Raw genomic sequence first — 11,563 nt, forward strand, 5'->3', positions numbered from 1 at the left:
AAAGAATAAAATATTTATGTTCCCACCGGGGCTGCGGGATCGTTCGAAAGGGTCACCGCGGCTCTGCTATTCGAAGGGCTCAAAAAGGAACGGCAAGGTTTTAGTCAATAACAGGCTGACACTCGACACGCAGCACCCTTAGCGGCAGGGGTGATTGATGATTTCCTACCAACACACGTTTTATTCTCGGCAACGTCAAAGTTCAAAAGCAAAACACAAATCATAGCTTATGTTTATGGGGTAAAGAGATAGTCAATCCAACCTTTTTCATCTATTTTTTTTCTTTTGGATGCTGTAAAACTGTGAAATAAAACAAAATGACAAACAGATTACAGTAACACACTAACAGTGAATCACTTTTCAAAGAGTATAAAACCACTTCGTATTTTTTGCTCGATATATTTTTTGCTGCACCAAGTTTACCTACTACATAGCTTATTAGAGGATCAAAGTATTCTTATTAAAAAATATTTATTTACAGTATTCCTACGGCCTATCCTCGTGAAAAATGACTGAAACAGACAGTACGAAACGTCCACTAAAAATGCCTGAGAGGTTTCTTCCACAACTAGAGAAATATCGAGTTTACCAAATGATGAAGGTTAATTTTTTACCTTTTTGCATAAGTATATCTATTTCTGTAATAACTTAGCTGAATATTTCACAGTCCACCAGTACATGGGCTACAGTTGCCAGAGCCTCGACGCGCGTAATACCCGCAGTAGACAACTACTTAGTCCTAACGGTGCCGAATAAACTCAATTTTGTTATGAATTAGTGTTTTTCCAACCTTCATAGTCTTGATAATGCTGTCCTCAGGATATGGTCAGGGATATTATCATACATCTACCAAAGGACCATCTAAAGCAAATGAAAATATTTGCGACTCGCCACATGCATACCTCTGAGGCGTCACGAATCATAATGTTGATTGAACCAGGACTCGAATTAGGTATGTTCCAGTATTTCAGGATTATGGATGTTCTTAAAGCTTTACGAGAGCTATGTCGAAACCGAAACCTTTTTTACCTCAATTGAAACAATCATAAATTGGTAGAGCAGGCTGGGCATCGATCCCAGGTACTATTCTATATAGGTACAAATGTGAAAGTTTGCGGGTTTCGATATTTGTTCCTTAAACGCTTTACGACTGAAAGCTGAGTAGTGAGCTGGGGCCCGATTCTCCTAAGTTAATAATGTCAAAATCGAATAGAAATTGAATCGCAATATGATCGCAATAGCAGTTTTAACCATATCGGGCATTCTGCTACTAATATAAGACCAATCGTATTCCAACGACATTCGATTGGTTTGCGATTGATCTGCTATTTTGGTGATTTTGGTCTATACGGTAGTTTGCTCTACAATTATATTGCAATCGTAATTTAGCAATCGATTCATTATTGAATGAGAGAAAAGGATAAAAACGTTTATTTCCAAGAAAAAATAGCGGAATGCCACATACGCTTCAATCGTAATCGAGTCGTGATTGGATCTCAGTCGAATCGAATCGTATGCCGCTTCAGTAAAATTAGGAGAATCGGGCCCCTGAAAGGCACACTAAATATAACTACCTACTGAGATTACAATCGAACTTAACACATATAAAACTTATTATCTGGGTGCGGGAATAGGTTCTCTCGGAACGTAGCACGCGGGTGAAACTGCTGGCGGAGGCTAGTTAGCTAAGTACTACATTGCAAGGACTGTAGAAATTGTGTTACTTACACGTGTCTTTTTTTCAAATACTCAGATGTTGTAACGATGGCAAAGCAGATGATAAAAGATTTCGGTTGCTTCGTAATAACACGTCGCTGTGTGATGGATCGATATGAAAAAGTTAGTCAATTAATTTATTGATAAATCAATTATGTAGTTATGTAACTGTACCTTATCGATAATATGGTTAATCGATATCAAAATGTTGTACAGCATGACGAGTACGTGCCTGGATGTGTTTGCCCAACTTTGATGTCCGAAGTTACGAAATCTCTAACCCAGAAGGAACCAGTGCCCCAAGCTGGATGGCTCATGTTTGGTATTCATATTATTACACCATTTTTCTTCCCTCACTCATGCGTCCCAGTACTACTTAGGTTTTACTAGGTATTTGTATGCAGAGTGGGACGTGTCATTTCAACTTAAGCGATGTATAGGTACCTATGTTATACTTACAAGATAAAGATTGTAACCATTTATGAGAAATGATCATTCAAACAAAACTAAACCGCATTTTCACCCATCAGAAGCAATCCTAATGCCACGAAGGCAGTTGAAACCGTGGAGCGTAGTTAGCTAAGTACTAAATAGTTTCTGGATGATCCAGATCACCCATGCACGGTGCGCGAAGCTCGCTGCCTGCAGCAGGATGGCGTGCTGCCCACGGTGACCCTGGTGCTGATGAGAACGCCAGGTCCTGCAACGCAGGCTGTCTCGAACCACACAGAACGCAGGAATTTCTTCCAGCAGGACTTTGAGGGGCTCAAATTTGTTTACAAAGCCACGTTGAAGGTACACGCCACTTCTAATGCGTAGGTATCCGTACCTTACGTAGGTATTTACGTACCTATTTGCTTGAGTCGTTTTTGGCTCTGAAGTTGTTGGGCCGGAGTAATTATTATATTATACACCTAAATCACAGTCGGAGATTTAGAGTTGGGGTTTTGGTAAGGGTGGACGCTTCATACACCCTTATTTCTTGCAGGAAGTGCATCTGGATCCCGAAGATGACACAGAACTTCTGACCATGAAGTGCTTCAATGCCGTACGCGCGCACAACGCGGGACACCAGGGTCCGAAGCAAGGCATGTACGCTATCGGCGCCCCAGGGGTCTTCCGGGTGCTGCTCATCGGGCCCCGCGGGTCAGGCCGGAGCTCGCAGGCTAAGGCGCTTGCTAAGCATTTCGGATTGGTCTTCTGTATGTATTATCTATTAATCTGTCTCATTTTACTGTCCCCACTTCTGAAAAAATCTAAATAAACTTGAGAATGGTCTAGCTTTGTTGAGCTTTCATAAGTTCGTTTCGTTTTAAGTATGTCATTGAGTAACTATATCGTTATTAGATGAAAATGGTATGTACCTTAAATGAAATGCATTTTCGTTCATAGTGCACTATGACGCGGTCTTCGACGAGGCCGCAGTAAAGGACGATGAAGTCGGTCAGAAAATTCGTAAGTTTGGGACGAACATGTCCATAAGATCAGAGGTTATCAGGAAGCGACTGCTGCAGAAGGTACTTTACTTACTTTGCGTGGCTTTCTACTTTGCAGATCAAAGAACAATGTCAGACGTCCATAGTAACTTAGGCTCAATAAAAATATTTCATGTACAGTGAAAATTCTTACAGTTTTTTGTGTAGTTTAATGTCAGAAGCTTTTCTATGTTTTCCACTTTTGCATTGAACTTCTCAAAACCAAATTATTCCAAATTATTAAAACGAAAAACCTGAACTCGATAAACCAAATAATTACTTATTAAAATGATTTTTTTTTTTGGAAAAGTTCTAGATAACAATTAAATATTTTATAAGAAGTTAGTATTTTATATTTAAATTGTTGTAGTAAAGAACTTTGTGTCCGTGAGAATTTAGTTTTAAAAGTTGATTGGGTGGGCCGAAACCTGACATTGTTCTTTACCGATTAAATAATAAGTATTTTTCCGACCGGCGACCACGAATAGGGCAAACCCAAAAGGGTTTATGCACCATAATCAAAAAGTGTAATCCATTTCTCCTTGTTACAATAGGATTGCTTAGACCACGGCTGGGTGATGACCGGCTACCCAACTAACGGAAACGACTTCGAAAATCTCGAATCAATGCCAACTCCGCCCAATCGGTAAGAGCCAACCATTAGACGCCTCATTACAAAATCTAGACACTTTCAACAGAATTTAAGAAATTATTACCAAGAGCAAAAAGCTGTTGATTGTAAGTATTTCGTGGGTTCATCAAAAAAGTGATAGGTAGGTACCTAGTTTCGACGTTTTGCCAATAAAACAAGTGCAATAACTTGCATTTTCGTTCAGTTAACAATAGCGTTAGTCGTGCTCCAATTTAAACTAGGTAGGTACTTTCTAAGTGAAAGTCTCGGTGAAGTGATTGCTTCAGTCATGAAGATACTTTTAATCGTTTTAGTCTGTCATGGGATTGAAGGTATAAGAATTGATTTCAAAACACTGGAAAGAAAAGTAGGTATAGGAACATAATACCTACCAAACTGCATGATATAGGTATGGTAAATCCTAATGGAAATACCTACTTTCATAGTAGTAAAATTTAATTACACGGATTAAATAAAAATCACATACTTTAATCCATTCGTTACGTATAAGTACCTAGGTTCAGCAAAGTAAAAAGGCACCTACCTAGATCAATATAATTATTTGTCTTCCAGTGTGATATTCATAAACTCGAACTTGGAAACTTGCCGCAAGCGAACTCAAGATCAGGGCTACGATTGGTGCACGGGCAAGACGGTGCCCATGGGCTCCGGCCCGAGGGTCATCCGCCATCCTGACCACGATGAACTTCGCAGAGAATATGAGGTATATTCATCCTTCTAGTTTCCGAAATTAGGAAGCTGGATAAGTTTTTATCCAAGGGCAGCACGTAGTTCCCGTGACCCTCAGGACGAGGAGAAAGTCGCGGGCGAATGCAGGTATAATGCGGGCGAATACATACAAATTAAGTTTTTGGAGTAAATAGGTTGGTAGAATGAATGAGAGAAGTCAACAAATCCATGGGTACTAATAAAAAGAACGGCAAAATTACAGCTACTAGGCCACCATAGCCTCGCTAAATTATGCAAATGATACTTAATAAAGACAAAATATTTGAGAAGTCATTGACTCGAGGTGGGCGTGACGGTCCGCAGGCTCGTGAGCCGTGATATCATTCATAGATAACTGTTACCGTCCGTTACCAACGCGGTTGGAATAAGGAGTACGTAACTGTTTTACTTTCGGCAAAGTGTTAATTTGGTAATGTCCCGTTGTCGATTTACGCTGCCTTTAATGTAGGTCAAACGAACATAATAATTCCGTTCAACTAATTGTCACGATTGGCGCGGCGGCTAACGAAGCTAAGGAGATAAGCATCAGCTAACTACGCAAGAGCTGTACTAAGTAATGCAGTGCACAAACATTTGCGCAGTCACAGCAGATGTTTCCTCTATGCCTCTATTCCCTCCCTCTAAAAGCCCACTGGGATGGCAAATTAGACGCAATACCGTCATATTTAAGGTCTCCTTTGCACGTTTTCCAATCACCGAGTTCCAGAATATGGGCTGCTTTGTAGGTCTCTCAAAGCGATGTTCAGGAAAGCTGTTTGTATTTTCGACTTCTAGATGAACGAGGCATTGCATTAAATAAAGCTTTAGGGATGCTTGCTACTCTGTGGTTTTCTGACACATGTAATATAATGACTTTCTTTTACCTACCATCCACAGTGGGATGTATATTTTACGGAGTCTTTAGCGGAGCTGCGTGCTGCGGCTGGCCTGTCAGCCGTGGAGATAGACGGCACCGAATCTTTTGGTATGTTCCGTTGTTCTAATAGAAGAGACCTACAAAGCTAGATGACCAAAATTAAGGCATCAATAGCGGCGAGCTTTTATGAAGCATAAAGTACATGTTTATATACATTTTCTATTCATAAAGTAACATATAGCAATCTCTGGTAGTAGTAAATCTGCTTGCACTAGAACATTTTCCGCGGAGAAAGAGTAGATAACAAACATTCTTTCAAATTCCTCATTTAATGAAAGATAGGCACTAGATTCTAGAATTATAACTAGGTATAAAATAGTCATAAATATGAATGGTAGTACAAGGAAAATTGCTATCTGCTATGAATAGTTCCGAGTTCACTTCGCACTGATGAAGATCAAGGTCAACGTTTTCATTACATATTTATTGTGTGGTATGTACTTATGAATGAAGAGTGATAGAGCACATTTTCACTACTTATATGCCGCATGTTTCTGCTTGCATAAAATAAGTGGCCTGTCTGGGGTAGGTAACTACCAACGCCGGATGTCGTGAATATTTTATTTGAACGTGCTCGTAACTGTACGGTCAGCAATGGCACAGTTCAGACATTGCACAGCAGCAGTAGCTGCAAAATGGTGGTGCTTAACTTGATATTTTTTTGCAGATACTGTGCAAACGAAGGTCCAGGCGGCTGTGATGTCAACTCCGCACTGTGACATCGAATTTTGCACTGCCCTGCGCAATGTATGCGCAGACTAATTTACTTCTCATTTTATTATAATTTGCTTTACAATGGTTATTTAGAAATAAAAGATGTTGTCGTTAGAAAAATGTTTTATTTATGTACTCCTCCGTACTTCAATTGAAATTATTTAATTACTACATAATTATTTAATTATTCTGCTAATTATGAACTAACAATTCTGCAGTCTCAAAATAATTACATACATACAGTTAATCTTTCAAGCAGCGGTTAGGTACAATAGGATGTTTGCGGGCCGGCCGCTGCTTAATTAATTACGAACACTGAGGTAGCCTCTTCAGATGGACGAGACTAATCGATTCATCAATTGATGACAAACATGAATTGATATTGGAAAGTCATGGAATCAGGCCTCTCGCAACATACGCGAAACTATTGCTTTCACTAAAAATAAAAATGCATCAATTTTTACAATTAACTTCACGCACCATTCAGACGTGCGCGCGCAGCGGTAGAAACTCGATCAGATCTCGGGATGCGCCGGCAGCCCGGCCGCCGCACGCGCCGCACTCACGCTATACACACGCGCAAACAATCATACAATAAATATACACAACACGAGCTAAAACACTCCGCATCCGTGTCTCGCTGCGGGCTATGCCGCGTGACGTCACAGGTCACGGTGTACAGTCGGCAGCGATCGGAGATCACATTTGGCTATGATCACACGTTTTAAAGTCTGTTTGGTTACAACTCGTCTTTGAAGTCTTCCTCGTCACCTCCCGCGCCGGGCGGGGGCACGCCACCTTGTCCTTGGTACAACTTGGCGATGATGGGCTGGACTACGTCCTCAAGGGACTTCTTCTGTTTCTTGTATTCTTCTGAGTCGACGTCTTGGTTGTCCTCGAGCCACTTGATGGCGGCATCGATCGCCTCCTCCATCTTTGTCTTCTCGTCATCACTCAACTGCGGACAAGGAAAAGACAATTGTTAGATAACAGTACTAATTACACAGAAGGATAAAAGTAGAATGTTTCAACTAAATTAATGAAAAGTTGACTAGATTAATACCAACCTTAGCACCAAGTTTCTCCTTATCCTGGAGCTGGTTCTTGATGGAGTAAGCATAGCTTTCTAGCTCGTTTCTGGCCTCAACGCGCTCCTTGAGCCTCTTGTCCTCATCGGCGAACCTCTCGGCATCCTTGATCATCCTCTCAATGTCCTCAGGTGTTAGTCTGTTCTGGTCATTGGTGATAACGATCTTTTCGCGGTTTCCGGTTCCCTTGTCCTCGGCAGATACTTGTAAGATACCATTGGCGTCGATTTCGAAGGTTACTTCAATCTGAGGAATACCACGAGGTGCGGGAGGAATGCCAGTCAGATCGAACTTTCCGAGCAAGTGGTTGTCCTTGGTCATTGGACGCTCACCCTCGTACACCTGGATGGTGACGGTGTGCTGGTTGTCGCTGGCGGTGGAGAAGATCTGGGACTTCTTGGTGGGGATAACAGTGTTACGGGGGATAAGCTTGGTCATGACTCCACCGACGGTCTCGATACCCATGGTCAGAGGGTTGACGTCCAATAGCACAATAGCGTCAGTGTCTTGTTCACCGCTGAGCACTCCAGCCTGGACGGCAGCACCGTAAGCGACAGCTTCGTCGGGGTTGATACCTCGGGAAGGCTCCTTGCCATTGAAGAATTCCTTGACGAGCTGCTGAACCTTGGGGATACGGGTGGAACCTCCGACAAGTACGATCTCGTCGACGTCCTTCTTGTTCATGTCGGCGTCTTCCAACACCTTCTGTACAGGCTTGAGTGTAGATCTGAACAGATCCATGTTCAATTCTTCGAACTTAGCCCTAGTAAGAGTTTCGGAGAAATCTTCACCTTCGAAGAACGATTCAATTTCGATCTTGACCTGGTGGCTGGAAGACAGAGCCCTCTTAGCCTTCTCGACTTCACGACGCAGTTTCTGCACGGCACGGTTGTCTTTCCTGATGTCCTTGCCCTTCTTCTTCTTGTACAGCTTGATGAAGTGCTCCATGACTCTCTGATCGAAGTCCTCACCACCCAAGTGAGTGTCACCATTGGTAGCTACTACTTCGAATACTCCGTTGTCGATGGTGAGCAGAGACACGTCAAAGGTACCACCACCCAAATCGAATACCAACACGTTCTTCTCGCCTTCCTTCTTGTCAAGACCGTAAGCGATGGCGGCGGCGGTGGGCTCGTTGATGATTCTCATGACCTGGAGACCAGCAATGGCACCGGCGTCCTTGGTGGCTTGACGCTGAGCGTCGTTGAAGTAAGCCGGGACTGTGACGACGGCGTGGGTCACCTTCTTACCGAGATAAGCCTCAGCAGTTTCCTTCATCTTGATGAGGACCATAGCGGAGATTTCTTCAGGGGCGAAGATCTTGTCGCCTTGAGAGGTCATGACGGAAACATGGGGTTTGCTGTTCTTCTCAACAACCTTGAAGGGGAAGAATTTGACGTCATGTTGGACTGTAGCATCTCCCCATTCACGACCAATGAGACGCTTGGCGTCGAACACCGTGTTTTCTGGGTTGGTGGTGAGCTGATTCTTGGCGGCGTCACCAATGAGACGCTCGCCGTCGGCTGTGAAGGCTACATATGAGGGGGTGATACGGTTACCCTGGTCGTTAGCAATGATCTCCACACGGCCGTTCTTGTACACACCCACACTGTGGACAAATGAGAAATATTCTTTAGTTTCAGTTTTAAATCACATATTTTTTATTTTAATTTTGCGTTGAACTTGCAGATGACATTAAAACATTCATATACTTTATTACTTTATTTTATCCTTTTGGGCCTGGCAAAAAGTTCTAACTTATGTATGAAAATAACTAGCATTTTTTCTAGATAGTTGAAGAATACTGCATAATTACAAAGATGTTCTTAATTGAACAAAATATTTAATTAAAATATGTATGTGGAAGTACATTTATCAGGCCATACCAGAAAATCTATAAAATTATATTATTATTCAAATCTTCTAACATTCCATTCTTTAAAGTTTAAACACTGTTGTCATGTCATCTCAACAAACAAAAATTGAGTTCAATGACCTGCTTATGCTTAAAATTTTACATGTTATGTTAATCTCTGCTAATGAGGACACTTTGATAATCTTACATTCATAAGGCTGAGATTTAATGAAAATTATAGTACTTGTTGACTATTATCTAAATTAGGGTTTAATTGTTACTGAATCTCTTACTATCATAGCATGCTGATAAACTAAGTTTATTCCATATCATAATTTCATGGAAATTACTGGAATATCTTATCAGCAGCCAGTTAATGGTAGGCAGCCAATTAAGAACTTAACAAGTAATACAACCATTTTTATAAAATGTTGAAATATTTTCTAATATTTCTTAGTAGTTAAAAGGGGTGGATTTCGCACGTGAATGTAGCTATTACATCTAATAATCTGATAAACTAACTTTAATTCAATGTCATAAATCCATGGAAATTTCTGGAGTATGTTATCAGCATCAAGTTCAACAGTAGGCAGTCATTATCATCTCAATTAGTTGCTATGTAAAATTAAAACTATTTTGAGAGGATTGTGAAATATTTTTTTGACTTCATGGTTAAAAAAGGGGATGGATATTCAACTCACCAGGAGTATGTGGTTCCCAAGTCGATACCGATGACGGTGCCAATGTCCTTCTCCTTATCCTTCTTGTCGTCGGCGCAAACCGCCACGACCACGCAGGCCAACGCAAGAATACTCCACCGCATTTTGAGCATGCAATATTACAGTTTTCTGAAACAATACAAATTCAAATTTAATACAAAAACTCATATAATCAAGTTAATCAATTCGTTACAATATGCGTACGCGTCAGTAAACCAGATGTTCTAAAGTTAAAAAATCTCCAGGTGACACTTCTTTGTAGAGACACGTAATCGTTATGGGACACGTCACTGGGGCGCCGGGCCAAACGCCACTAGATCTATACAGAATTATAGAAAATGAAAGTACCCGGTGCCTATAACGGCACAAGAATCCTAACGGTACCGTAAAACGGCCACGGGAGATGTGGGACGCGCTACCGGCCCACTATGCGTCGAGAATTTTCGCTGACGTCCTACCAAGTTGGATTTTAAATGAATCTTACAAGAATTATGTATGAACATACTTTAGGGACATTTTACAGGTTAATAACTATACTGGCGCTACGAAAATCTATCTAATTTTAGTATTTTTTAGGAAAAAATCAAACCATGACGGACATTGACGGGTGAGGTTAACATTAATCCAAAGCGAGCATTCCGCGGGATAAAATGTTAGATTAAACGGGTAATATAGAAAAAACATAATTACCAGAAACGACTGATGATTAATATTGTTTTAATCCGAACGAATATAATTCACTGCCACGATACAAGCACTTGAATGGAACACTTGAATATGATTTCACGATACGTTGTTCCTCCTTGTTCGATTTTTCAAGAAAAACTGAAGTTTCACACGCGGCCGTCGCTATTATTTAGCGCTAGTATCCATCGTGGGCTAATCTGATTGGTCCACAGAGTGATGACGTTTCTAATAGTTCTCTACGATTGATCCAAGTATGCGTATTTGGCGCGATCTGATTGGCCCACGTTTATAACTGGTTCTGAATAAGACGTTTCTCCGTACCGGGAAGTTTGAACACGCATGAGTTTTGATTGTGAAAGAGACTCGACATTTCTCAATCTTTCGAGAGACAGATAGTGATTATATTTTTATTATTGCGATAACTTAAAGATAAAGTAATTTAAACATGAAAGACCAAAACACAGCTTAACCCTCAAATCGAAATAAAATCTTTTCATCTTTAGAAAGTTCTAAGTTCTTTCATCTTTAGTATATATTAGAACATCTTATCATAACATGAAATATTTTTTGTACCTCGCATCTTTATAATTTTGTACCTATACCTTGTTACGGTACCTACTTCAAGTAATCTCATTTCAATAATAATACAAATATCAATCAATCAAGCTTCTTGCTTCCAACAAGTTGTTTTAGAGCGAGGCACGGGTATCGAAACATCTAGAGCCATCTAGAGCTTGTACCTAGTAACTTTGCCTAGTTTCTCTAGATTTTCACCTGTAGAGATTGGTGAGATTTTAGTACTGCTCTAACTCTAACTCTTTATTTCACTTCTTCTGATATCAAATTAGAGCCAATTGTGAATTTAACCGTTACTAATATAATAAGCTGGAAACATGTTTTGATTGTTTGATTATACCCTAAAGACTCCGACTCAGAAACTACTTAACTGATTTGAAAAATTATTTCACTAACAGCTACACTATCCTCCAGTGACAGCTATAAATTATGGATA

General features: G+C 40.6%; 2 protein-coding genes across 4 annotated transcripts; one reads left to right on the plus strand and one right to left on the minus strand.

Annotated features, from left to right (window-relative positions):
* The first annotated feature begins 337 nt into the window (after window positions 1–337).
* On the plus strand, window positions 338–6,322 carry LOC124644263 (adenylate kinase 8). 3 transcript variants are annotated; one of them, XM_047183522.1, is made up of 12 exons: window positions 351–367; window positions 482–601; window positions 820–952; window positions 1,754–1,839; window positions 1,933–2,038; window positions 2,327–2,511; window positions 2,705–2,918; window positions 3,109–3,233; window positions 3,746–3,837; window positions 4,396–4,546; window positions 5,449–5,536; window positions 6,156–6,322. In XM_047183522.1, the coding sequence occupies exons 2-12, from the start codon at window positions 509–511 to the stop codon at window positions 6,248–6,250; spliced, it is 1,368 nt and encodes a 455-aa protein (XP_047039478.1). In that variant the 5' UTR covers window positions 351–367; window positions 482–508; the 3' UTR covers window positions 6,251–6,322. The 3 variants fall into 3 exon arrangements, with proteins under 3 accessions (XP_047039487.1, XP_047039495.1, XP_047039478.1); XM_047183531.1 differs by lacking the exon at window positions 5,449–5,536 and having other exon boundaries at window positions 338–601; XM_047183539.1 differs by lacking the exons at window positions 1,754–1,839; window positions 1,933–2,038 and having other exon boundaries at window positions 338–601.
* LOC124644254 (endoplasmic reticulum chaperone BiP) lies at window positions 6,311–10,709 on the minus strand. Its single transcript, XM_047183513.1, has 4 exons — window positions 10,555–10,709; window positions 9,847–9,993; window positions 7,270–8,899; window positions 6,311–7,160 (listed from the first exon to the last, which is right to left on the minus strand). The coding sequence occupies exons 2-4, from the start codon at window positions 9,975–9,977 to the stop codon at window positions 6,942–6,944; spliced, it is 1,980 nt and encodes a 659-aa protein (XP_047039469.1). The 5' UTR covers window positions 9,978–9,993; window positions 10,555–10,709; the 3' UTR covers window positions 6,311–6,941.
* Window positions 10,710–11,563: the final 854 nt, after the last annotated feature.

This window comes from Helicoverpa zea, chromosome 2 (genome assembly GCF_022581195.2).
Source record: "Helicoverpa zea isolate HzStark_Cry1AcR chromosome 2, ilHelZeax1.1, whole genome shotgun sequence".
NCBI classification, from domain to species: Eukaryota; Metazoa; Arthropoda; class Insecta; order Lepidoptera; family Noctuidae; genus Helicoverpa; species Helicoverpa zea.